This window comes from Apodemus sylvaticus, chromosome 21, assembly GCF_947179515.1.
Source record: "Apodemus sylvaticus chromosome 21, mApoSyl1.1, whole genome shotgun sequence".
Classification (NCBI taxonomy): Eukaryota; Metazoa; Chordata; class Mammalia; order Rodentia; family Muridae; genus Apodemus; species Apodemus sylvaticus.
In genome coordinates this window covers 57,512,302-57,537,506 of record NC_067492.1, presented here as the reverse complement: position 1 = coordinate 57,537,506, position 25,205 = coordinate 57,512,302, and the positions used below count along the sequence as shown (strand labels likewise).

Below are 25,205 nucleotides of genomic sequence, written 5' to 3'. Positions count from 1 at the left end.
CAGCAAACATGGACACTGAAGACGCAGTTGGAGAAGACAGAAAAAACACAGTGAAGCTTAGGAAACAAAGGAGTTTCCCCAAGGAGCTCAATGAAGCAGCAGAACCCCCAATGAACATAAAAATGGTAAATTTCAGGGAAAAGAAAGGGATACCAAAAAATATCAGGATCACTGTAAAGATAGAAGTTTGAGCAGAAAACAGTGGTGAGATCTGTCTGCACTCAGAGCTAGAGGAGGGAGGATATACTCACTCCTCTGCTTAGCAAACATGTGAATACCGACAATAAACTTTAAGACCAACTCCTTTCCATATGCTGTAATAAGTGCCAGATGACAGCACTGGAGGGCAAGAAGGAAACCGAGAAGCTATGAGTAGGAATGGGAAGCAGAGCAAGGAAGGGAAAACGCAGCCTCATGGAAGGTTCTGAGCCCCGAGGCTGAGATCCAAAGATATTAGTCAGATGGACTGAGAAGGCGAAGAGAGGAGAACCAAAAGTGTCTCTGAAGAAGGAGCAGAGTCTACAGACAACAACGTGCATGGGCAGGCTCTGAAGGAACGTGGGTGGCCATACAGAAAATGGGGAGACATCAGAAGACAGGCCAGGGGAAAAGTGCAAACAGCAGAAGGGAGTCCTAGGTAGCTCTGGATACTCTCTGGAAGGTAACAAGAAACAAAGGAAAACAGACAAGCAACAAAAATCACATCTGCAAGAGGCCAAGCCCAGGGTGTGACCTCTAATGGGTATGAGTGAGAGGGACAGTGACTAGGCCAAAGGGCAACTCAGGACAGGCAAGAGCTGGAGATGCTAGGTCCCACAACCAAGGTAGAGGAAGAAGAGAAGACTAGCATGAGAACCTTGAGTTAAGGACCTAAGGGTTAAACAACAACAACAACAACAACAAAACAAAACAAAAAGGCAATGAAGAGCTCTACACCTGGTGACATAACAGTTGAAGCTGACATTCTTTCTCTAATGAGTCACTTCTTAATGACATAGAGTATATGTACTGATCCTAGTTCCATCCATACAAGCATACAATGGTAAAAATGCCTCCTTTTTCATTTATAGCTCTTCCTAATTAGAAAGACTAGATGTTTCCGATTCAGTTCTGTCAGACTTTCAGTACAATTCATGTGCATGTTAGTATGCCAAACGGTATGTTTCATTTTGACAATATTATTTCATGTTAAAGAGACGAAAGCTTAGGGAACAAGGGACTATGATCCAAGAACCTATTTATGCTTGCCTGAGCTGACTTCACAGTCTGGGATGCCTGATTCTGATCAGTACTCTGGTCCCATTGTGCACCTCCAGGTAATCAATTAACTAATCAGACTGCTAAATCTTAGCATCAAGAGTATCTGCAGCTCAGAGGAGATTCTGGGCTCCACTCTCAGGAGACCCACTAAAATTAACCTCAGTTGAAAAATAAACAAGCCCACTGAAAATATGAACCATATTTCCACAAATCCATGCAGCAACACTCTGTTATTAATGGCACCACCCACTAAAAAGCCAAAGCCTTAAAGGTGTATAAGGAGCACTGTGATGGTTGACAACTGATAGAGGGACTTATGTATGTACACAACCGCCTTAAAGGCACTGGTACCTGCTGCCATGGAGAGCACGTATCATGGAGAGATGACTTGACTCTTGGTGGCCACTCAGATTCCTATGGAGTCTAGAGATCTCAGTGTCAGGTGAAGATCGTCCTAGATGATCACCACTGTCTTACAACAATGAACTTCTGCTTCACATCTCTCCTAGGGGCATCTCACATCCTTCCTGGACAGCTGATTACAAAGATGCACAGAGCAATCTTCATTATGAGGGGCTTGGCATCTTAACTTCTGGCCATGTCCCTGGCAAAAAGGTAGGGGCTACTGGAGCTGTCCTCATTTTGTGCCCCAGTGACAGCTCTGACTACGGAATCTGATCCCGTCACACTAAGCCTCTGTGTCTCCAATGTAAACATCCAAACGCCTTCCTCTGCTTCTTGTATAACCAACTAGAGCTGACAATGACTTTCACCCATGTCTTTCATGCTAACTTGTCTATAAGACTATTCTTATAGTGTGTACTGGCTAGTTTTGTGCGTCAACTTGACACAGGTTGGAGTCATCAGAGAAAAGAGTTTGAGTTGGGAAGTGCCTATCCTAAAGTTCTGTAGGGAGTAAATTTCTCTTGTTCATGTTGCACCCATTCTATTGTCCTCTGCTACTGCAGCTGAATGGAAACCTTGATCACCTGCCTCATCACCACTCTCATCACCATCATTTCCTACTTCTTTAGTGTTTTCCTGGACTAGCATTTTTCTTTGTGATTAACAAATATGGACTCATTTAGTTCTTTTCATAGCCCCAAATTATTTACATGTTATGCCCTATTCATTTTTTTTGATATGGTGTGTCATGGAGATAATTCAGGAACTTTCCAAAGTTCATGGAGCCGATGAGCGATAGAACTGAGACCCAAAACTGTGTGGCACTAGGACATTCTTTGAGCTCTTTATGTCTCTCAGAAACATGCTGGGCAGTGTATACATTGGGGAGCTAAAAGGAGGAGGAGCCTAATGGCTTTACATTGGTAGCTGTATGGTGTTGGCATCCTCTTCCCCCCAAGAACCATTCTGTGTGCTAATCAAACACAGTTGACAAGTGCTCCTGGGAACTGATTTAGCCAGACAGCTTCTTCCTTTTAGTAAGAGTCAGATGGAGTATCCCTCGAGGATGAAGTGGCTGTTGGTTAAACCTTATGTACTGGGGTACAGTCACACCCATCACTTAAATAAATGAGGCCAAGTGCAGTTCAGTTCTCAGTAGTCAGTTGACTGATATGCAAGCAGTTTATTATATCTGCCACTCCTATGGACCTCAGCCCCTCCTCACACTTTATGAACCAAAGCATCTTTGCTGGGAGTTTTCCCTCCCTTTTCCAGGCCATCCCTGAAGCAGAGCCTCATCTACCTGATGTTCCCCCACCCCCATCCCAGGGCTGGGTGGATGTTCCTTTCCTCTGAAGGAGGGTGGACTGGCTGATTTTGTGTGTCAGCTCGACACAGGCTGGAGCTATCACAGAGAAAGGAGCTTCAGTTGCGGAAGTGCCTCCATGAGATCCAGCTGTGGGGCATTTTCTCAATTAGAGATCAAGGGGGGGAGGGCCCCTTGTGGGTGGTGGTATCCCTGGGCTGGTGCTCTTGGGTTCTATAAGAGAGCAGGCTGAGCAAGCCAGGGGAAGCAAGCCAGTAAGAAACATCCCTCGTGGCCTCTGCATCAGCTCCTGCTTCCTGACCTGCTTGAGTCCCAGTCCCGACTTCCTTTGGTGATCAGCAGCAATGTGGACAGTGTAAGCTGAATAAACCCTTTCCTCCCCAACTTGCTTCTTGGTCCTGATGTTTGTGCAGGAGTAGAAACCCTGACTGAGACATAGTGTGAAGCCTAGAAATGAATGCTTCAGGCCCCTAGTGCTGAAAAAGTCCAGGTCCACAGTCTTCATCACTCTGCCTAGATATTCTTGTTGCTGTGCTCATATCACTTAGCACCCAATGAATGCAGATGTGATTCAGAGATTCAAGTTTATTCTTAAATAATATGCTGACAAGTACAGCACCCACACCTAAATATTACCTTTATTCTCCCATTTATGAAAATTTCCTTAACAGTCTTGAAAATCATTATGTCAAGGACTCTAGGCACTTCATCAGCAATGGCTTGACTAGGTACTTTGATGCTTCTAATGGGTCTTTAAGCTGATACCAAATTACAAATACAGACAGCTAAAAGGTGCCCACAGCTTAGATCTCCTCTTTGCCATGAGTGGATGCTTTCCTTACAAAGATGGGACCAGAAAAATGTATATTATACAGGTGAAGTGCAAATTTTTTTATTTAGTTAGTTATTTGTTTGTTTAACGTCTGAATGCTCTGATGCAATATACACCCAAATTCTGAAGAGAGAGTATGATGCCCTTAGAGATGGTCACAATACACTGTGTCATTGCTGGGAATTGAACTCAGCAGTTCAATTCTGGAAGAGCAGCCAGTGCTCTTAACTTCTGAGCCATCTCAACAACCCCATCAAGTGTCAAAATCTCCTCTAACCTCTGACTACAGTGACTATATTTTTTGTGCTGTGGTTTCAAAACAAGTAACCATAGGTCATCCAGGGAGAGGCAACGCTCTGGGATTGGGAGGAAGAGAAGCATAGGATGCGCGTCCCAGATGTCCTCCATGTAGGAAGAGCTATTAACCACTTCTATTAGTTACTTTCCTGTTGTTGTGGCCAAACATGTGACAAAAACAACCTGAGCAAGGAAGGGTTTAGCATGGATCACTTTACCTAGTACGATCATGGTAGGGAGACATGGAGGCAGGAGTCAAAGGAAGCTGGTCACATTGTACAGCAGCAAGCGGAGAGATGCAGAAACTCCTGAAGCTAAGATAGTCTCCACCTAGACTGGCTTAGGGGTGTTGGCCAGGTCAATAAAGCTTTTATGCTGCATGCTCTCCACCTTTAGAACAGGAGCACTTAAGTAATCCATTGTTAAAAAAAAAAAAAAAAAAACAGAGTTTGTACAATGTATGCCACTCAGAAATGGTAAGTTAACAATTGTTTATATTGTCAATGTCATCATTGCCTTGTTAACACGGTTATGCTAATTTTAAAATATTTTACTAATTCTTTTTTAAATGTCATTCTCTCTCTCACACACACACACACACATACACACACATACACACACACATACACACACACATACACACACATAAAAACTTGATCATATCCACCCTAACTCTCCTTTCTACCCCTTCCCAGATTATTATGCTATTATTACTAGCAGTTTTGCTGTAATGACAAAAGCTCGTGTCCCCTTTTATTACTATTTTTCTTCACTGCAATGTGCTGTGTTGCATTCTACTCTGCTCTGCTGTAGCTTGTGGTAGAGTTTGTTTTTATAAAGGTATCATTATGTTAAGTCATGCTAGGCTGGAACTCAAAAGTCCTTCTTTTGATTCCTATTCAGGATCCAGAGAACTGGGACTTTAGGCACAGCTGCTATGTCCAGCCAATTTTTCACTTCAAGAAGTAAACAAGCACTGGGTGCCTCTGTTTCTGTTACACGCCCCTCTCATATTGGCTAAGAGGAGAAAACTTTTCTCGTAGCTTTGCCAGAATCACTATCATCTCGCTAATTTCCCTGTACAGAAAGGAATCCCTCACTACCAGAGCACAGTTTAATCTATATAGCTGTTTAAATGAAATCTATGACCAGTGCAGGGATGTGGCTAGGAACAAGGGGATAGTGACAGGGGTGTCACACTGTGCTCCTACCACAGGATCTAGAATCACTTCCATTCTGAGGTGCAGGACCAAGTTTGGTTCCCAGCACCCATTATTAGGCAGCTCACAACAATCTGAAACTCTAGTTCGCAGGTACCTCACATCTCTGGCCTCTGAGCATCCTGGACTCATGTGCACTAATGTGTACTCATGTGCACATACTCATATGCAGACATACACACACCTACACATAATTAAAAATAACAAAATCTTTACATAAAGAACAATCACCCCTGTTCTGCAAGTGCATAGCTCTGTCACCTTTATATTCAACCTCACTAACACAAGCTCCAAATGTGGACCTGAATGCCTAATTAAAAGGTAGACTTGAAATGTCAATAAAATTATGCACAAAGGGAACATCCAAAAACACAGTATCAGCTTTGTTGAGACAGATTTTTATATAAGTTCTTTTTTCCTAATTCAAGTGTGGGGCAAATTTAAAAGGAGGTCTATACATCTCTAGCACCATTGCCTCTATTCCTGAAACTGAGAAACAATCACCAACAATCAAGACACTACACTACATTCAAAATTGCTGGATGAAAAAATAACGAGTCCTTTAGTTCCTGTTCATTTTTGGACAGAGGCAGCAATGATCATTTGCTTTTAATTTTTCAGGGAAGGCAATTCCCATGTCCCATTCCCGAGCTCTGTGTGAAGGACCATCTTTCATCCCAGCCTTAGCCTGCCAGGTCCTACACACACTACTATCTCAAGACTCTGATGATGACTTCTTAACCGTTGTCTCCCCCATGAGACAGGGAATGTCTAGATCTGTTATTTTTCCATTCTCAGCACTGGGTTTACTGAGGATGTCACCGGCAAGAAAACATTCAATGTGCGAAATAGTGACTAAGTGGATCCACGAAATATCTAGCTTAAGGAAAGTCAAGCCACTCACCAAGGTTCAACCTTTTCCCTGTTTACACAGAGGCCATGTGACCAAACAGGCTTTGGACATTTGTCTACCTACTCCCAGCCACTGAAGAAACTTACATTTTAGTTGTAGTCTAGTTTTTTTTATTTCACTCCTCACCTTGCTGACTTCTGCCAAATACCTTTGGATTTTAACATTTATCATGACAGGCAACATTAATTCAGTATTTTACCCAAGGAACACTGGGGCTTCCAGGCTCTTTCTAGGCCTCTGTAACAGCCTGTGGTCCCTTACCCTCCCCCACATTTTTTTACTTGGCTTTTGTTCTTACCTTCAAAGCTCCCAGCAAACAAGTAAATCCAGGTGATGGCTGGTATGCAGAGTAGAGTCAAAGAGGCAGCCAGGAACTTCCTTCTCCCTCTGCAGATTCCCAGCATCCTCTCAGAAGTGCCAATCTCTAATTCCAACCTGGTGTCTCTGTGCAGAGCAGGAAGTCCTCAGCATCCCTCATAATCCTTTCTGGAAGGAAAAACAAAGAAAAAGAGCTAAATCTCATTGTGATGAGGAAGCAGATGGAGACAAACAGAAAAAAATAAATATCCTATAGATCCTCAGAAAAGAGTCCTTGGCTCATGGATGACAAAGGATGCTATACACCTGTATATGTCAAAACTAAAACACTTAAGTAAATGAGGAGGTCTATAAGGGATCTCTCTGACACATACAGAGGGAAAGGGAGGGAGGGAGAGAAGGCAGGAGAGAGGGGGAGATAGAAAGAGAGAGAGAGAAAGAGAGAGAGAGAGACAGAGAGAGAGAGAGAGAGAGAGAGAGAGAGAGAAACCCATATACACTTAAAGGAGCATTTAGCATCTATAATTTTAAGGTACTAACCAGGTATGCTATCAAAACTAGGATATAAGCTGACTTAAAAGAATACAAGGATTAATAAAACAAGATGATTCCCCCATATGTGACAACTGAAATTTATATGACCATTTATATGACTGTACATGGCATGTACAATCGACATGGCAGGTGGCTTCAGTGATCCTCAGAGAAGACCATGAAAGGCACCTGAGGCAGAATAAAGACCACACTTAAACCATGAAGTTTGGTTAGATCACAACTGTACTATGATCAGCCAGGAACTTATGATTATCTCAGTTGGAACTGTCTGCATACTCCCCTATTGTGGTATATATAGAAAAGATAGAAATTGTCTTAAGAACTAACCAAGTTGGACTGGGATAAATGATCCTTAAACCAGGGCAAACAGCAGTGATGGGCTAAAAGAAAATGAAGTTGATGAAGAAGTGGCACAGGGAGGTAGCTAACTACCCAGAAGTGCAGAGCGGACAGTCAGCACAGGGAGGACCTCCCCTGCCACTCAGAGGATCACACTTAGAACTCTCTGGCAGAAGCCTTCCAGTTTCTGTGTCCAGCTTGGGACCATCCTCTGCCACAGCCCAGCATATCAAAGTGGCTCAGGGAGATAGCTAACCACCCAGGAATGCAGAGAGGCCAGACAGCACAAGAGGAACCACCTCTGCTGTTCAGAGGAAACAGCCAAAAACCCTGAAGACACAAGAGCCTATGGGCAGCCTGGAAAAGGAGTCTTCCGAATTCGGCCCTCACCCAGAGCTAATCAGGGGCACAGAGCTACACACCCAAATACAACCACAAGAGAGCTGATCTCCATGAGTACCTACATACCTGCTTATACAGAGAAAACTGGTCCTCCAGGAGCACAGATACAGAGGCTTGCAGGACAGATAAGTCACAGTCAGAGACAGCAATACCAGCTAACACTAGAGAAAACCAGATGGCAAATGCAAATGCAAGAACATCACCAACAGAAAACAAGGCAACATGGCACCATCTGAACCCAGTTCTCCCACAACATCAAGTCATGGATACCACAACAAACAGGAAAAGCAAGATCTGGATTTAAAATCACATCTCACAATACTGCAATGTAGGGGAATACCAGGATAGGGAAGAGGGAGTGGGTGGATTGGTGAACAGGGAGAGGGAGAATGGGTTAGGGGATTTGGGGGTGGAGGGGTGGGGCGGGACCAGGAAAGGGGACAACATTTGAAATGTAAATAAATATAACTAATAAAAAATTTAGAAAAGCATCAAAAACAAGCAAAAAAACAAACAAGCAAACAAAGAGCAACAGAAAAGAAGGTGACTCTAGTTAGCTTCTTGGGACCATTTGCTTAGAAAATTATTTTCCAGCCCTTTACTCTGGGGTAGTGTTTGTCTTTGACACTTAAGTGCCATTATTATATGCAGCAAAAAGCTGGGTCCTGATTAGGTATCCAGTCTGAAGATTACTTTGTTTCTTTTTCTAGAATGTAGCTTTGCTCCTTGTGTTGGAGTTTTCCATCTATTAACCTCTATAGGGCTGGATTTCTGGAAAGATATTGTATAAATTTGTTTTTATCATGGAATATCTTTGTTTCTCCATCTATGGTAATTGAGAGTTTTGCTGGGTATAGCAGTCTTGGCTGGCATTTATGTTCTTTGGGGGCCTATATGACATCTACCCAGGATCTTCTTGCTTTCAGTCTCTGGTGAGAAGTCTCCTCTAATTCTGATAGGTCTGCCTTAAAGTAACACATAATGTATTACTTGACCTTTTGCCCTTAATGCTTTTAACATTCTTTGTTTTGTGCATTTGATGTTTTAACTATTACGTGACTGAAGTACTTTCATTTTTGGTCCAATCTATTTGGAGTTCTGTAGGTTTCTTGTATGTTTATGTGCATCTCTTTCTTCAGGTTAGGAAAGTTTTCATCTATAATTTTCTTAAAGATATTTACTTGCTGTTTAAGTTGAGAGTCTTCGCTCTTTTCTGTATCTATTACCCTTAGGTTTGGTCTACTCATTGCGTCCTGGATTTCCTGGTTGTTTTTGTGACAGGAGCTTTTTGCATTTTGCATTTTCTTTGACTGTTCTGTCCATGTTTTCTATGGTATCTTCTGCACCTGAGAGTCTCTCTTCTATCTCTTGTAATCTGTTGATGCTGGCATCTATGGCTTGTGATCTCTTTCCTAGGTTTTCTGTCTTGGGTTGCTTTCCTTTGTGATTTCTTTATTGTTTCTATTTCCAGTTCTAGATCCTGGATGCTTTTCTTCAATTTGTTCACCTGTTTGCTTCTGTTTTCCTGGAATTCTTGTTTTTGTTTGTTTGGTTGGTTGGTTTGGTTTGCTTTGGTTTGGTTTTTTCGAGACAGGGTTTCTCTGTATAGCTCTGGCTGTCCTGGAACTTCTCTGTATAGCTATGGCTGTCCTGGAACTTTCAGCCTGGAACCAGGCTGGCCTCAAACTTCAGAAATCCGCCTGCCTCTGCCTCCCAAGTGCTGGGATTAAAGGTGTGTGCCACCACCACCTGCTTTCCTGGAATTCTTGAAGGAGTTTTTTTGTTGTTGTTTTCTCCTTAAGGGCTTGTAGCTGTTTACCAGGTTGTCTTGTATTTCCCTAAGGGAGTTATTTACATCATCCTTAAAGTCCTCTATCAGCATCATGACGTGTGATTTTAAATTAGTCTTGCTTTTCTGGTGTGTTGGGGTATCCAGCACTTGCTGGGGTACAAGAACTGGGTTCTGATGATGCCAAGTAACCTTGGTTTCTGTAGCTTCTGTTTGTCTCCTTGCCTCTCACCATCTGGTTATCTCTGGTGTTACCTGGTCTTGCTCTCTCAGACTGTGCCTTGTTCCTCTTGCAAGCCTCTGTGTCAGTACTCCTGGGAGACCAGTCCTCTCCAGCAGGATTTGGTTATGAAGAATTGTGGTACTAGGTCAACTCTGGGGTGCAAATAGAAACCAGAAGGATCCTGTCCCCACCTGTTCCTTGCTTCTTGTGTCCTGATGGTTGTGGAAGGGTCCGTCAACACAACTGGAAAATCTGGATGAAATGGACAATTTCCTAGACAGATACCAAATACCAAAGTTAAATCAGGATCAGCTAGACCATCTAAACAGTCCTATAACCCCTAAAGAAATAGAACTGATCATTGAAAGTCTCCTAACAAGAAAAAAAACAAAACAAAACAAAGGACCAGATGGTTTTAGTGCAGAATTCTATCAGACCTTCAAAGAAGAACTAACACCAATATTCTTCACACTATTCCACGAAATAGAAACAGAAGGAACCAACTCATTCTATGAAGTCACAATTTCACTGATACCAGAACCACACAAAGATCCAACAAAGAAAGAGAATTTCAGAACAATTTCCCTTATGAATATCAATGCAAAAATACTCAATAAAATCCTTGCCAACTGAATCCAAGAACACATCAAAATGATCATTCACAATGATCAAGTAGGCTCCCGCCCAGGGATGCAGGAATAGTTCAATATAAGGAAATTCATCAATGTAATCCACTATATAAACAAACTCAAAGGAAAAAGCCACATTTCATTAGATGCTGAAAAAATATTTGACAAAATTCAGCACTCTTTCATGTTAAAAGTCTTGGAACGATCAGGAATTTAAGGCCCATACCTAAACATAGTAAAAGCAATATATAGCAAACCAGTAGCTAACATCAAACTAAATGGAGAGAAACCTGAAGCAATCCACTAAAATCAGGGACTAAACAAGGCTGCCCTCTCTCTCCATATCTATTATACCAATATAGTACTTGAAGTTCTAGAAAAATTAGACAACTCAAAGGATAAACAGGCTGAGAAAGAAATTAGGGAAATAACATCCTTCACAAAAGTCACAAACAATATAAAGTATCTTGGTGTGACTCTGACCAAACAAATGAAAGTGCTGTATGATAAGAACATCAAATCTCTGAAGAAAAAAATCTAAGAAGACTTCAGAAGATGGAAAAACCTCCCATGCCCATGGATTGGCAGGACTAATATAGTATAAATGGCCATCTTGTAAAAAAGCAATATACAGATTCAATGCAATCCCCATCAAAATCCCAACTCAATTCTTCATAAAGTTAGAAAGAGCAATTCTCAAATTCACCTAGAATAATAAAAAACCCAAGATAGCTAAAACTATTCTCAATAGTAAAAGCACTTCTCGGGGAAATCAATATCCAGGACCTCAAATGTTACTACAGAGCAACAGTGTTAAAATCTGCGTGGTATTAGTACAGTGACAGGCAGTTAGATCAATGGAATAGAACTAAAGACCCAGAAACGAACCCACACACCTATGGTCACTTGATCTTTGACAAAGGAACTACAACCTTTGGAAAAAAAATCTAGTGGAAAAAAGGTAGCCGTTTCAACAAATGGTCTGGTTCAATTGGTGGTTAGAATGCAGAAGAATGCAAATCAATTCATTCATATCTCCTTGTACAAAGCTCAAGAACAAGTGGATCAAGGACCTCCACATAAAACCAGACACATGGAAACTAATAGAAAAGAAACTGGAGAAGACCTTTGAGCACATGGGCATAGGGGAAATTTTCCTGAACAGATCACCAATCCTTTAAGATTAAGAATTGACAAATGAGACCTCATAAAATTACAAAGTTTCTGTAAGGCAAAGGACACTATCAACACAACAAAATGGCAACCAACAAATTGGGAAAAGACCTTTACCAACAGTACATCCAACAGAGGGCTAATATCAAATATATACAAAGAACTCAAGAAGCTAAACTCCAGAGAACCAAATAACCCTATTAAAAAGTTGTGTATAGAGTTAAACAAAGAATTTTCACCTGAGGAATATCAAATGGATGAGAAGCACCTTAAGAAATGTTCAACATTCTTAAACATCAGGGAAAGACAAATCAAAACAACCCTGAGATTTCACCTCACACCAGTCAGATTGGCTAAGATCAAACTTTGGAGACAGCTGGTGCTGGCGAGGATTTGGAGAAAGAGGAACAGTCCTCTACTGTTAGTGGGATTGCAAGCTGTTATAACCACTGTGAAAATCAGTTTGGCAGTTTCTCAGAAAATTGGGCATAATACTACTAGAGGACCCTGCTATACCACTCCTGGACATATACCCCAAGGATACTCCACCAAGTAATAAGGACACATGTTCACATCAGCCCAATAGCCAGAATCTCGAAAGAACCCAGATGTCCCTCAACAGAGGAATGGATACAGAAAATGTGGTATATTTACACAAAGGAACACCACTTAGCTACTAAAAACAAGGAGTTCATGAAATTCTTAGGCAAATGGGTAGAAGTGGAAAATATCATCCGGAGTGAGGTAACCCAATCACAAAAGAATAGACATGGTATGCACTCAATGAGAAGTAGATATTAGACCAGAAGCTTGGAATAACCAAGACACAATTCACATATCAAATGATGCTTAAGAAGAAGGAAGAATAAAGTGTGGATACTCTTGATTTTCTTTGAAAGAGGAATAAAATACCCACAGAAGGAGATACAGAGACAAAGGGTGGAACACAGTCTGAAGGAAAGACCATCCAGTGTCTGCCCCACTTAGGGATCCATTCCATATATAAAGTTACAAAACCCAGACACTATTGTGGATATACCTACAGGTGCTTGCTAACCAGAGCATGATATAGCTGTCACCTGGGAGGCTTTGATAGTGCATGAAAAATACAGAGGGGACACTCTCAGCCAGCCATTGAACTGAGCACAGGATCCCTAATGGAGGAACTAGAGAAAGAACCCAAGGAGCTGATGGGGTTTGCAGCCCCATAGGAGGAACAAGAAGATGAACCATCCAGTACGCCCAGAGCTCTCAGGGACTAAACCATCAACCAAAGAGTACACATGGAGGGACCCATGGTTCCAGTAGCATAGGCAGCAAAGGATGGGGATGGCCTTGTTGGACATCAAAGGGAACAGAGGGCCTTGGTCCTGGGAAGGCTCAATGCTGCAGTGTAGGGGAATATCAGAACAGTAAAGCAGGAGTGGATTGATTGGGGAACAGAGGGAGGGGAGATGGGTTATCAGATTTTTATGGGGTGGGGGGGCAAAACCAGAAAGGGGGACAACATTTGAAATGTAAATAAAGAATATATCTAATAAAAAGGAAAAGTTGATAGGATGAAGAGCCCATGATATTGACATATTAAACACACACACACACACACACACACACACACACAGGTCTTGTTAGCTGATGATCCTGATATATAGCTACCTCTCCAGCACTCTGTCTGCCTGGGTGCTGCCATGCTTCTCATCATGAGAATAATGGACTAAACCTCTGAATATGAAGTCATCCCAAATTAAATGCTTTCCATTACAAAAGTTGCTGTGGTAATGGCATCGGGTATTGAGTATGACAGAAGTTGGTACCCACTGGGATATTGCTATGATAGACATGACTATGCTTTTTGTTTAGAGGAATGAACGCTTTGGGGTTTTGGATTAGGAAACAGTTGAATGCTTTAAACTGGGTTTAATGGGCCACACTGGCAGAAGAAGGAAAGGCAGTGATGTTGAGAGTGACTTGAAATGTGGGGGTCTAATTCAAGGTTTCAAAGGAGAAGACCTAGCAACCATTCTTGTGATATTTTGGTGAAGAATGTGACTTCTGTATGGTATCAAAACAAAAACAAAAACCAAAATACAAACTGTGTGTATGTGTTGGTTTGTTTGTATGAGGCTAAATTGAAAAGTTTTCGGATTAGTAAATTCCAGACAGCCTCATATTCACTGTCCAGTGGTTATTACTGGCCGTGCTTTTACAAATCTATAATGAAAATGAGCAAGCTGACCAAGAACAAACACAAAATATACAGTTTGAGGAGAAGAACACCAGGAAAAATTTTTCTTTAAAAGGCTGACGCTGAGTAGAATTAAGGAAGTGGTGACCTCAGAGCAAGACTCCACCCAGCTAAGCCTCCAACTTGGGTAAAGGAATTAAACAAAAGTTTAGGGTTTGATGTGGTGGCACAGACCTTTAATCCCAGCACTCGGGAGGCAGAGGCAGGCAGATCTCTGAGTTGGAGGCTAATCTGGTCTACACAGAAAGTTCCCAAACAGCCACCTCTTCCTGACTTTAGCTTATGTCAAGCTGACATATACCTTGCCAGCGCAATACCTGCAGACTCAGGCAGCAATGCATGATACTTGTTGAGCACATAAAGGAAAGTGCCCTCCGACACATATCTACTACTTAGTCTAGGATTCTTTAAATGTGTCTTTTTAAAAAAACAGAAGTCTGCTAATCAGTTTTGTAATACAAGAAAGAAAATTTGCACAGTTCCTCAAGAAGGCCCTCTAAGCAAGGGTGCACCCCTCAGACACTCTCCATTGCATGGGAGGTCAGTAGCAAAGTTTACTTTGGTCATTTTTTTTCATTCTCTGCCTATAGCAAAATCACAAGTGTCTCACAATTCACATTAAGTCTGGATCATGTATACATTACAGCATATAGCATCTCCTCCTGAAGATAGTCCTCGGCTTAAATGTACATACAATATGCCTAGAATGAACTCTGAAACCCAGATATTCCTTGTGCTGTATAGACCATTCGGGGCTATATCCCTGCAGATTAGTTTGCCTTCATCCCACTCTCTAATCTAGATCTCTGGCTATGTGGAATCGTGCTCTTTTGATTCAGAACCACTGTAATGTCTCACATCAACAGCAATGGTCTCTCTTGGCTTCCAACTAAGTTTCCCTTCACCTATTTTCCTTCAAATATGTGACTCAAACATATTCATTCTCAAGTGGAAATTCCATCCATCTTTTCTCTGCCATATGAAAGCGTAAGACTGATCTACACGTAGCAAAAGCTTCCACCCATAGCAAAAGCTTCCTAGCTTTCACAAGACACAGGAGTCTGGAGGTGTGGTTCAAGTGCTAGCTTGCACCTGATGGCTACCCCGGCAAAGCCATGGGATATCCTGTGTCCTCAGCAGTTTGATGTGAGAGTCCATGGCAATTCCAACTGCAGCTCAGAGGTGCCAGGGAGAACAACTGAAATAAAAATACACTGAAGGGGAAATAACATGAGACACTGAAGTATTAAGATTAAAATTGATTGGTTGTATCTTAACACCTTACACAATCAAATTCCAGGACTAGAAAGACATGAATGATTTCTTGCTCTGATATCTGTGAATCAAGAGAGAGTGAACAATATGTGTTGTAGGCTGGGCAGTTGCCTCTAGGCCACTTCTTGGTAGAGGTAAAATTACTAAAGTTAAAAACCATGTGCTTTCACCTGGAGAAGGGAAGTCGAAACCCTCTGAATGAATCATTTGTATGTTACTACTCTATAAGCCAATTCCTTGTTTAAAAAGAGATTGCGCTGTGAACAAACTTCCAGCTATATTTACTCCACTTCCTTGCTACAAGGGACTAAAATGTGTCTTAAAGATAATAAATGGGAAATTCTACAAAGTAGTTGTGAAGGTTTGTATATGCTTGGCCCAGGGAGTGGCACTGTTGGCAGGTAGGACCTTGTTGGAATAGGTGTGGCCTTTTGGGTGTTGGCTTTAATGTCTTTGTCCTATCAGTCTAGGAGCCAGTATTCAGCTAGTAGCCTTCAGATGAAGATATAGAAGCTTTGGCTGCACCATGCCTGCCTGTATGTCGCCGTGTTCCTGCCTTGATGGTAATGGACTAAATCTCTGAACCTGTAAGCCAGTCCCAATTAAATGCTGTCCTTCATAGGACTTGCCTTGGTTGTGGTGTTTGTTCACAGCAGTAAAATCCTAACTAATACACTAGTTTATACCATGATATATCTTAGTGATGTGATGAATTCCCATACCATTCCATCCTACTCCAAGATGTATATGTATGATCCACATATCCTGATATTAGGGTTTTACTGCAAGCAAGGAGGAGAAACCCATAAGAAAGAAAGAGAGAGAAGGGGAGGAGAGAGGTGAAGGAACTGGGAGCAAGAGGTGGAAAGAGAGATAGAGATTTAAATTCCATGGAGTCACTTTGCTGATGGAGGGCAAGACTGATTTGGGCAACTGGAGAGTGGGCAGGGGCGGGTCTCCGAAAGCTTACCCAAATTCCCTCTAATATTCCAAAGGAAGAAGAAATACAAGGCAGATCTCAGGAGCACTCAACCACCACCACACCCTGTGACCTGGCTAGACACTCTTCTTTATGTCTTGACATCCAAATTCAGCAGGAGGCTATATAAATACATCTCCAGCACCCCAATCAGAGTACTTGCTTTTCCCTTCCAGAAAGGGTCCAGAAATATAAGCTACTCCTCTGCAGAGGTTTGCATGATTTAGAGCAATTCTAGACTTTCCTCAGAGCTGGGTAAGCACTAGCTGCCAAATTCTCCTGCTGCCTTCAATTTGAAGTCTCAATCACACTGGTTTCCAAAGAAACATCAAAATTTTCAGTAATATCTCACTCATGCCACATATACAGATGAGGCCCAGACAAGGCCTTCTTTAACAACTGCTAGTTCATTTAGCTATATGGCTGTTTGAGGAACCTAAGAGCTGTTATAATACACCAACCTGTCTCCATAACAATTTGGCTGACTTTAAAAAATCAATAAAGGGTTTAGTTTCCAATAACTCTGTCTTCCTTTAGATGTTGTTTCATACCCCTGACCATTTGAAGGGAAGAAGATAAGGTTTCTTTTGCAGCATTTGCTTTTCAAATCAACAATTTTACACTGGAACGTTCTACAAACTAGTAAAGGCAAAGCAGGAAAGACCCAGGTCCAAACAATTATCAAGGGCACTTCTAGCTGAGGTCACATGGGACAAGTCACTGAACAAATTTTACATGAACAAATGTTAAGGACTCAGCCAGGGGAGTCAAAACTCACCTCACAGAGCAAGGGCATCCAAGTCTTTCCCTTGTGCCAAATACTGCCCCAAGTGATTAACGTTACAATGATTTGCAAAAACTGTCTCATTAGTCTTTAGGGATCCAAGCCTGAAACCACCCCACTGTTTTACACAAATGCATGGCATACCAACAGAAATAAAAATATATACTATAGTCATTATTTATTGGCATACTCATATAGAACACTGAAAGTAAATATAGAAAGCAACACCAGCTGTGAGGATAACAAGGGCACAGCCAAGTGGTGCAAATTACCACTGACATCAACTGGACATTCTCATGAAACAGACTGAAGACTGCAAGATGATTACACCAGTCTCAGTGTGAGCTGGATAAGGGACCTCCTCCCATCGAAAATGACTTACGTGGGTGGGAAAACAGACTCACAAAGAAATGTCCTGACCAGTTTTTTAGAGTGCAAATGAAATGAACCTGAAATCTACGTTTTTGATTTCTTCATTTGCTATTCGTTTCAGAAATAGCAAAAGCAGCAAATTAACTATGAATTTTAAAGATATTTCAGAGGGAATACAACTTTTTAAATACATTTTATCAATTCTTTGAGAATTTCATTCATTATATTAGAGAGCATTCGTTCAAGATCAAAGGAAGAAAAAGTCTTCAAGAATCTTTGAGTCCATATTTGAAAAGAGAAGGAGGTCAGGGGAAAGGGTGGCAAAAAGGGTGTGATTAAGGCATATTTACATACATGGAGGAAAATACAATGAAATCCATTTTCTTGAATAATCAGTATGCTAATACAGTGTTAAAGGACAGTATATAAAAAGCATTTAAAAATATTATAGTAAGAAAGCACAGAAATAAGGCTGAGGAAATGGCTCGGTCAGGAAAAGCACTAGCCATAGCAGTTAGAGCAGCAGCAGTAGTTGCAAACACCACAAGGGACAAACGCCCCGCACAATACTACATCTCTGTGATCCCATGCTAGGGAAGCAGAAACAGGTGGATCCCTATGGCTCACTGACCAGTTACCTGAGCTGGAGTGCTGAGACCCAAAACCCAGTGAGAGATCGTTTCTTAAAATAAGCAAACAAACAAACAAACAAACAAACAAAGCAAGCAAAAACAGTGATGGCTCCAGAGGAACATCTGAGATGGACTTCTGACCTCCAAATACATGCACACATGAACTCTGCACAGATAAACCCATGTGCAAACACACACACACACACACACACACACACATACACAAAAAAAGAAGAAATGAAAAAGAAACCATGCAACTAGAAAAGAGGAAACAAGACTCTAAACTCAGGATATGATATTTAGGTCATAGAGACATGAACACATAATTAATGTTTACATGCATGTACTGAAGTTTATATATCCATATAGTATACAGTATATACTATGTATAATATAGACAGCATAGATATGCATAAAAGTAATGATATATACAAATCATTTTACTTTTAATCATTTCTTTCAGGAATCAGAAAATAGATGCACATAGCATGAGACTGTAAAGGTACTTGCTAAACTCAGATGAAGCATCCTAATCCAAATATCCCAAACACTTAATATAAGTGTTGGTGTGATATTCTGCCTTTGTATCATGAAGAGAATTACTAGAATATATTGTAAAACTCACCTGTAGGCTATGTGTATATAGTATGTACAAAGTACCAGACTATACATGCACTTCCTCACTTCCTCCTTTGACTCCCCCACAACAGAGACTTCATTGTTTGTATGCAAATATTCCAAAATCTGAAAATTTCTGAAATCTGATTTCAGCCCCTTCTTCAGACAAGAGCACTCTATCCTGTGACTGCTCAATCTCTATCTGAAGAGTAAGCCTGATGCCCTGAGAGGCCAGAACTTTGAATTCTCTACAATAGTGATTTTCCCAGCATCTAAAGCATGCTTTGGATGACATGTTGACAGCCTAGGCCATGGATACCCAAGATATGAAGAAAACAGTTCTGTAAGCTTCTACCTAATCGATCAGACAAAAAGAAATGGACATCAACAACTGTGTGCTCACTAATCACAGGGCCAACTGGATTAGGAGCCTGACAATCTGTTCCTGTCTACAAATATTTTTAGGTCCTTTGTCAACAAAGTGAGATTGTCTGCCAGATGAGATTTCAATTTTCCAACTTCATTGCAGTTGATGAACATAAAGGGTCACCTGGTGATTTCATAATCTGGCCGTGATGCTTGTCAAAGCCACTTAAGAAGAAAAATGCCAGTTGTCAAAAGAAAGGAAATGCTAATCTAATTTGTGCACTACTTTCAAGCAAACAAAGAATAAATATTTACGGATATGCTGCAGAAAGTCCTCATGACCAGTGCAGGGTAAAGAAAGAAGTTAAACACTGAAGAGACTTTCCAAACTGTTTAAAATGTGCCCAGTTGGAAGCCACAGGCACCAATACAGTGCCTGGAAACCAAGTCTTACAGCTGCATTATTACATTTATTTTTTAATCTAGTAGGTAGGAAAAAATGCTTTAAAATTATATAAGTCAGGCTCATTAAGTAATGAGATGATCTTCAGGGAGGCCCAATGCCTAGGAAATCAGGGGAGCGGAGGTGGACTTCCATGTCCTAACAAGGCCCATGTTAGGAGATCACTAATCTATATTTTTCCTGTTACATTCCTTTTATGATGCAGAAGAACACTAAGACTCAGATCCAAATGTATTAATTGGTCAATAAAGCAGGCGCAATATGATGCTCTCCCAATAACTCCCACTTATGGCTGGAAAAGTGATGTTCATTACTGTCCCTGAGGCCAAAGACCAACTCTCTTTTGAAGAATTCATTATATTTCCTTAAGGTCACAGTCCTTGGCCTTCCATCTCAGGATCTCCCCAGTGGGGCAGGGCTACCTGGAGTGATAATGAATAGGTGGAGACAAATCGGAGGGATCAGAGGTCTTTCCCTACTACCTCAGAGGATAGCTGAGCACTGCATTCCTTCCAGCTCCTTACCCCTCCCCCCCATCTGCTTAATTAACATTCCCTCCCACCCAGCTCAATCGCCTCAGCACGCAGGAAACCTCCTCCAGTACCAACGCCTCCTACAGCTCAACTTGACTTTTTCAGGAGGATTATTCATCTCTCATCTGTTTTTGTTTCTATAGGGTGAACTCCAGCAGGAGTCACGCAGCCTTCCAAAAAGATGAATAAAAAATATTTTAGTTTCCAAGGAAAAGAAACTACTGGTATCTTCTGCTAGATGTGAAACAGGAATAATGGGAAAAACTTTAAAACTTCTAATTTACTGTTCAATTCAATCAAGCCACTGGAAAGGCACTAGGGAAGTGAGGATAAGAAGCAGTTAGACTGGTGACCTAAATCCTATCAATGACCTTAATCCCAGCAAGACACTGAGCAGGCAAACTTCCTGTTTCCTACAACTTCCATGAAAACAGGTCAAACTGACATGCAAACATCTGTTCAGTTCTATATTTTCAAAGTTCTGCTTTGACCCAGCTATAAAACAATACATATTTAAAACCTATATAAAAATTATTATGAAGAATGCCTTTCTGAACTTTTTCCAGACTTGAGGGAGGCCTTCACAGACTGTGTACATCTCATCTTTGCCCGGTGAAAACTGAATACTTAGGTGAAAACTGAATACTTAGGTTACTTTTGAAATATCTTCATATCTTGATGGGAATGATGGTGCATACCTTTAATCATAGCACCTGGGAGGCAGGTAAATCTTAGTGAGTTCAAGGCCAACCTGGTGTGTGTGTATGTGTGTGTGTGTATGTGTGTGTGTGTGTGTGTGTGAGAGAGAGAGAGAGAGAGAGAGAGAGAGCGCAGAGGCTGAGAGGGAGGGAGAGAGAGAGAAAGAGAGAGAGAAAGAGCCTTATATATAAGGAGTTCCAAGACAGCCAAGACTACATAGACACAGCCTCAAAAAAACCCAAAGCATTGAGAAAAAAAAATCTGTATAAGTCAAAGCAAGGCTTCAATGAGAAAGTGACTCTCCCATTTCACCACTTGGAATGGCTTACAGTGTCTCAGCATGGTGCAGACAAGTCCTTGCAACTTCTACCACGGAGACATGGAGACTAAGAACGGCCAACTCTGGGCTAGCAACAGTGGCTAGCTACCTTTTGCAAGGGATAGTTGCTTTAGCAGCCTGATGTTTGCAGAGAGTGTCAATGTCTAAGCATCTTAAGTATTTTAGGAAATTATAAGGTCTTGTAACAGGATGCAGTCCAACACAGGAAGAATCAATTTAGGAGTTGATGAAATTCTGCCAAGAGACAGGAATCCAGTGCTTAGCTAGTGACTGCCTGTGTCCACTGCATCTGTCTCAGAACTTATTAAGGCACCTGGACATACAGCCACCACGGCACTCCAACATACACCTGACATAGCACCTGGAGATGCACCTGCCACCATATGTAGAAATGTACATGCCACAGCACCTGCAAATATGCACTTGGTTCAACACTGAAACGCACACCTCCCATGACACTGAGTGACTATTTACAGAGGGAAAGTCTCTCAGCTGGATCAGTCTCAGCTGGATCATGCAAGGGCATAGAATTTAAACCAAGTCTTTTTACTCGACACCCAAGACATTTTAAGCTCCAGTGCACTACACTTCAACTGCCTCAAAAGCAAAAAAGTATTTGTTAAGGGAATAAAAAGACATCAAAGATGGTTCTTTTCTTTGCAGTATCTGTAACTCAACAGAAAGACTTAGCAATTCATACTACCTAGAAATTTCCACGTATCTTTTACCTTCAAATTTATGATGGAAGACCAAGTTGCACCTCTCTGGGACTCGACCAAAGCTTAAGTATGTCCAACCTGACACAAAGACATTTTCAAAGTCCACATTCTGAGCATCTGATTATAGGCCATACCAGCTTCTCCAGTTCAGCAAAAAACGTAAGCTACAACTGGCATATGTTTCTAAGAGCGGTGGCTGCTGTGCATTTGTGTTCAGACCCAGAATATTTATTTAGATAACTTCAGAAGTTTCAACGTCCCCCGCCCCCCATGGTTCGCTCAAAATGCCTGCGGGCACATGTCCTTTCAAGGCAAACATCAGGAAAGTCTATATAAAACAATATGCTATAAATAAAATTTCATTAAGAGAACATAAAGAATGCAAGCCTTATATTATAATTTATATTATTTAGGGAGAATGTGAAATGAGAAAAGAACTCATTTTTTTTTCCCTAGGAGAAAATGAGAAATGCTCATGACTGAAGAAACAAATAATTGAAACAAAAACATCTATGTGCCATTCATGGAAAAGGCTGCAACCACCTTCAAATCTTCACCAGTAATTGAGGCACACGAGGGCCAATATGACAAGACCAAACAGCTATAATAATAATAATAATAATAATAATAATAATAATGTCAGTATAGCTATTAATTTGTTATATTTATTAATAATTTATCATCATCATCATTATTATTATTATTAGCAATGAGAACCAGGCCTGGGAAGGAGGGAACAAGGTATTGCGGCCTTGAATCCCAGCAGTAAACTTCACCTTACAGTTACATCTGCGACTCTTGTACGACACAGAGGAAAAGTGAGCCATGTTATATAAAATGACATTCACTCTTCTGTACTGGGGAAGAGAGAGAAACACTAATTCACAAACTTTTCTATAACATTGTTATATATCCTTGGTTTTATTTTGCTGTTGAAAATTTGCTGTTGAGAAGCCAAGGAATCCCTTTGATCTAGACACTTTCCTACTTGGCTCATCTCACTGCTAATACCTTAGCATGGGCTGACTGCATTCAGAAGAAAAGTATCTGGGGAAAATGCTGCATCCCAGCACAGAGCATTTCCAGGAAGACCCGTGAGCATCAGTGGCCAGCAAGTTAAAGGCCCGTTAGAGCGCCAACACCCCAGCAGCTACTACCATCGGGGCTACTGTTTCTGCCATCAGGGCTGCAGATGCTACAACTCTGATTACTCCTGACAACTACCATTACCATTCCTGGAAAACTATGATTCTATTTCTGTCATCTTAATAGCAATGTCATCTTACTCGTGTCACCTCAATAAAGGCTATAAAAATAATCATACTCATTATTTAAACATCCATAGGCAGACTTGATGGAAACTGTCCCTATTTCCATCTGATCGAGTAGGCCAAAAAAGCAACCCAAAGAGTCTGGGGTTCCCTCCTAGCCAGTGGTAGAACTGAGGTTCAGACACCCTGGCATCTACTCCTAAATCAGTTTTACTGAGACAGTATGACATAACACACTAAGTACAGATATCCTGGGATTAGAAACCAGACGTTACAAAGACATGTCCAAGGAAACCTCTAAAGGGGTAGGATGATATAGGGATGAGAATCAAAGCTATCTGCTACAGTTTGAAAGTCCCTTCTAAACTTATGTTGAAAGTTAATGGCCATTGTAGGAGGAATCAGTTGCCAGTCCCTCAATTTGTCCATGCCAACAACTCCCTATCCCTTCCCTAGGTAATATTTTTCAGTTTTTAGAAAAGAGAAATTCAAGAACCTTCTAATACTACACCCATAAGGAAAAAGAGAGGAACAGCTCAGTTACTATAGTGCTTGCCTCACAAGGATGAAGTGCCAAGTTTGGATCCCTAGTACCCACACAGAGAAAAGGAGGAGGAATGCTAGAGCAGTAACTGGGAATCTTAGCTCATATGCCTTCTGCAGTCCTAGCACTAGGGGGCAGAGGCAGCTAGTTCTGTGTGGCTGGCACACTAGCAAGTCCATCAAGCTGAATTGAGGAGATCCAGGTCTGGTGAAAGACTCTACTGAACAGGGTGGCCATAGAAAGCTGAAGGGAAGTGGGAGAACTGAGGGAAGCTTGCAGAGACACGAACACAGAACATCCACTCTGAGCCAAGAACAGTCTCCTTTAATAACCATGAATAGCCTGGCAAGGAAAGTACCCAAGAAGTTAAATGTGGTCAGAGTAGACTGAGACCAAAGGTCAGGAACAGGCCATGCTATTCTGTAGTGCTGTGAACATTAATGAGCTATATATACACGGGCATTTCAGAGATGACTGTACGATATAGCATCACTATTCCCATTAGCTTCCCAAACAAGAGCTAGAAGACATGATCTAACTGCCATCCTCGAACCTGAAACCATAGGCCAGGAGTAAGGGTCACTGCCACCTGCACTCAGGAAATCAGCTTCTGGAACTGAAGAGATGGATAACAGCACTTGCTGTGAAGACAAGAAGATCCGAGTCCAAAGCCACAGTACTCATGTAAAAAACTTCCTTCTGGATATATCTTACTATGACCCCAATATTATGGGGATGGAGACAGGCTGGTCCTGTGAGATCACTGGTCATCTCTGAGACCTCACTTTCAGCCAAGGTGAAACAGAAACTTCAGGTTCAGTGAGAAACCCTGTCTCAAAAGAATAAATTGTCAACTAACAGCAGACACCCAGCATCCTGTTCAGACTTGTACCGACACATACTCCGTGCATACAGCATACACCTACAAGCTCCACAAAAAGATAGCTCTTAGGCCAGAATAGTGATGCCCACTGCTACGTTCAGGGTTCAGGGTCCCCTCAGGCCTGCCCCAGACACAAGGCAAGCCCTTCTTCCTGGCTACTGCCTGCTCAAGGCCACCTGCTAATCCACAAACTATGTTTCCTTGACTTGTTTGAAATATGGCCCTCTTCCTTAAGCAAGGCAAGTCCGAGCCCTATTTTAAAGACTTTCCTTTCACTACTTCTCTGTCACAGTCATAAAAATGGGGAAGGGGATGAGAATTGCTGGCTTTCATTCAAATGAATCTAAAAAATAAAGAAGGAATTGGCCGCAATGGCTTTCTTTTCCTCTGTCTGTATTACATTTTGCAGTTTTTCATGTGGGGCCACATGAAGGAAAATTAAGTTTATTACTGATGATGCGAAACCAGGGCTCCTTTATTATAAGGCTATGAACCTGAAGAAAGTATGTTTATGTTTAATGAGATACCCACTTCCTATTCTAAAATCCAGAAGCTTCTAGGACCCACACTATGTCTATGTATTAACTTGTGAATAATTTGAAAATATTAATAAATATCAGTCTGTTCCCAGACTCTAGACCACACAAGGTTGGCAGCTCAGTTGAATTTAGGAAGGGGAGGGAGAGGGAGCCAACCATCCCAGCTGTCAAGAAGGCTCAGTCTGAGACATGGAGGACTTTAGCCTACAAATGCTCTCAGGATGGAGAGGCAGTAAAAGTCAGGGGCGTCAGTTATGACAC

General features: G+C 41.5%; 1 protein-coding gene across 6 annotated transcripts in view; it reads right to left on the bottom strand.

Moving 5' to 3' along the window:
- Positions 1 to 25,205, bottom strand: part of Large1 (LARGE xylosyl- and glucuronyltransferase 1) — a 502,501-nt gene that overhangs the window by 352,076 nt on the left and 125,220 nt on the right. For 3 of the 6 annotated variants that reach the window (XM_052166462.1, XM_052166461.1, XM_052166460.1), the window contains 2 exons: positions 10,072 to 10,153; positions 6,553 to 6,740 (listed from right to left, as the gene is read on the bottom strand). In XM_052166462.1, the coding sequence (XP_052022422.1) occupies positions 6,553 to 6,658 (106 nt within the window). In that variant the 5' untranslated portion in view covers positions 6,659 to 6,740; positions 10,072 to 10,153. The remainder of the gene's footprint in view (positions 1 to 6,552; positions 6,741 to 10,071; positions 10,154 to 25,205) is intronic. The other 3 variants (XM_052166464.1, XM_052166463.1, XM_052166459.1) reach the window with 1 other exon arrangement.